The sequence below is a fragment of the Petaurus breviceps genome, unplaced genomic scaffold (genome assembly GCF_028583685.1).
Source record: "Petaurus breviceps papuanus isolate PSGF00001 unplaced genomic scaffold, PetGlider_PUasm1.0 90510, whole genome shotgun sequence".
Lineage (NCBI taxonomy): Eukaryota > Metazoa > Chordata > Mammalia > Diprotodontia > Petauridae > Petaurus > Petaurus breviceps.
Window position 1 is genome coordinate 4,043,141 of NW_027187267.1, and position 2,278 is coordinate 4,045,418.

General features: G+C 50.2%; 1 protein-coding gene across 1 annotated transcript in view; it reads right to left on the minus strand.

The window, feature by feature from the left end:
- Window positions 1-1,774, minus strand: part of PEX19 (peroxisomal biogenesis factor 19) — a 4,926-nt gene extending 3,152 nt beyond the window's left edge. The window contains 2 exon segments of the mRNA XM_069062895.1: window positions 1-37; window positions 1,640-1,774. The exon segment at window positions 1-37 is cut by the window's left edge and continues 14 nt beyond it. Of these exon segments, the coding sequence (XP_068918996.1) occupies window positions 1-37; window positions 1,640-1,703 (101 nt within the window). The 5' untranslated portion in view covers window positions 1,704-1,774.
- Between the last annotated feature and the right edge of the window lie 504 nt (window positions 1,775-2,278).

Sequence of the window (2,278 nt, forward strand, 5' to 3'; positions counted from 1 at the left end):
GGGGAGGGTTTGGCTTTATCGAAATCATCAAGGGCACCTTTAGAAACAAGAGATATATATGTATGGGGGAAGCGGGAAGGAGGAGTTTGAGGGAAGGGTAAAGGTTGGGGAAAAGTCTACTGGGTAATTCTGCAGGAAGACACTAGGGCAAAGGTCATTAAGATTACCTACCTAGGGGCAGCTAGGTGGTGAAGTGAATAGAGCACCAGCCCTGGAGTCAGGAGGACCTGAGTTCAAATCCAGCCTAAGACATTTAACACTTACCAGCCATGTGACCTTGGGCAAGTCACTTAACCCCAATTGCCCTGCCTTCCCCCCTCCAAAAAGAAAAAAAAAAAAAGGATTACCTACCAGACTTTTCCTTTCTTCCTTAATTTCCTCCTCCCTTTTCCCCCTAATGACCCAGCATAATAGAAACGAAGGGATCTTTAGAATTCAACACTGAGGGGTAGGGCAGCCTACTTCAAGGGTTAAGATGGACAAAGGAAGATCTCTAAGGGAGGGGGAAGAGGTAGTGTACTCCAATCAAAGTACCTTTAGCACCTGTGCCCAAGGCTATAGCCAAGCTTTTCCCAAAACCTCACACATACAACTCAGAGGAACAGTATGCTATGATTTTCATCCTAAATTTCCTGAATGAGTAACTGGCAAAAATACAGAAACCAGAGAAGAATAGGAAGTCACCCCATATCCACCTACTACCTACCTAACACAGTCCTTATGCAAACCCTGTCCCTTTGGATTGTTGGCAGAGGGGCCACTCACCCCTAATTTTTCGAATTAACTTTGACCAAATACCATTTTTAATGACTCGATGGAGGACCCTAATTCTGCAATAAATTACAGTTTCATCAGTTTTACCACCCCTTATCTTTTACTTTGCCCTCACCTCCAAGCCTAGCAGTCCTAGAATTTACTTCTGCCCTAGAATGCCCATTTATGCTTGCCAAGGTGTGGGAGGGTAAAGCAGATGGCCCAGGACAACACAGGACACAGACGGTCTGGCTGAGCGCTTCCCAGTGGGGGAAAAGGGCATGGATTGGGAGTCAGAGTCCCTATGGTCCAGTTCTAGCTTAACTAAGGTTAAGGCTCTTGCCGGCTTCCTCACCTGTAAAACGAGTTCTGATTAGAGGACCTCTTTTAAGTCTCCTCCACTTTAAAGCTATGACCCTACCAGCGCTAAGGGCGATTCCCCACCATGACGATGAGGGTGGAGGGACACCAGAAGCAGAGTCCTCCGAGGTCTCGGCTTCTTAACCCAGTCGGCAAGAGGCCAGCAGAGAAGAGGGCGAAAGGGCTGGAAGCCCGCCTGAGGAGTTAAGGGTAAGAGTACTGGCTTCACCAAACCCGCCGGGAAGAAGCGCAGAGCGTGTGGGGGGGGTGACTGTGACCGCGTCCCGGTCTCCAGAGGCTGCCCAGCGCACCTGCTCGATTCTGGCAAGAAGCTCCACTTCCCGAAGAACTTCATCACCCCCATGCCGGGGGTTGGCGGCCCCTCCTCGCGGCAGACCCTTGAGCTGGGCAGACCCTGAAGAGAAACACGGCCCCCTCCCAGCGCCAGCGTCAGCGTTTTCTGTCACCCTCCACGCCCAAAGACCCCGGCCCTTTGGCCTCTGCCTGTCCCTAGTCTGGCCCTTACTTTCCAGAAGCTCGTCCATCTCCGGGTCGGCGCCCGATGCAGTCTCTTCCTCTGCTGCGGCCATCTTGCTACCTTCGACTTGCCGTAGGAGGCAGGGCTCCTGTCTTCCTACCACGTGCTCCCTGCTTCCTACACGCTGTCCTTCGGACTCGCGCAACCAATGGGAAGAGAGGCCCGCCGGGCACCGCCATTTTTAAAGAGACAGATGACCTCATTTTTCTCTTCCTATTGACATCCCTCCAGCTCCTGCTAAACTGGGCTGTCTCTCATACCCGCCCCCGCCCTCGTGCATCCCTTGTCGCAAGTCTCCACCTGTTGAAATCCCTTCAAAGCCCAATTCAGGTACTATCCTTCAAGAAGGCTTTCCCAAGCCCCAGCTGAAAATTATCTTTCCTCACTTTATTAAAACTTTGTACCTTCCCTTGACACATTACGTTATGTCTCATATTGCCTATTTTGTACAGGCTTTGTTCCTTCAGATTGCACACTCTTTGACAGGAACTATTTTTGTATTTTCCGCAGGAAAAAATATTAGACTTGGAGGCATAAGACATCTGACACCTACTAACTGTGTAAATGTGAACGTCGTTTAACCTCATCAATAAAATGTGGTTGCTACTGCTTGCATTACCTACCCTA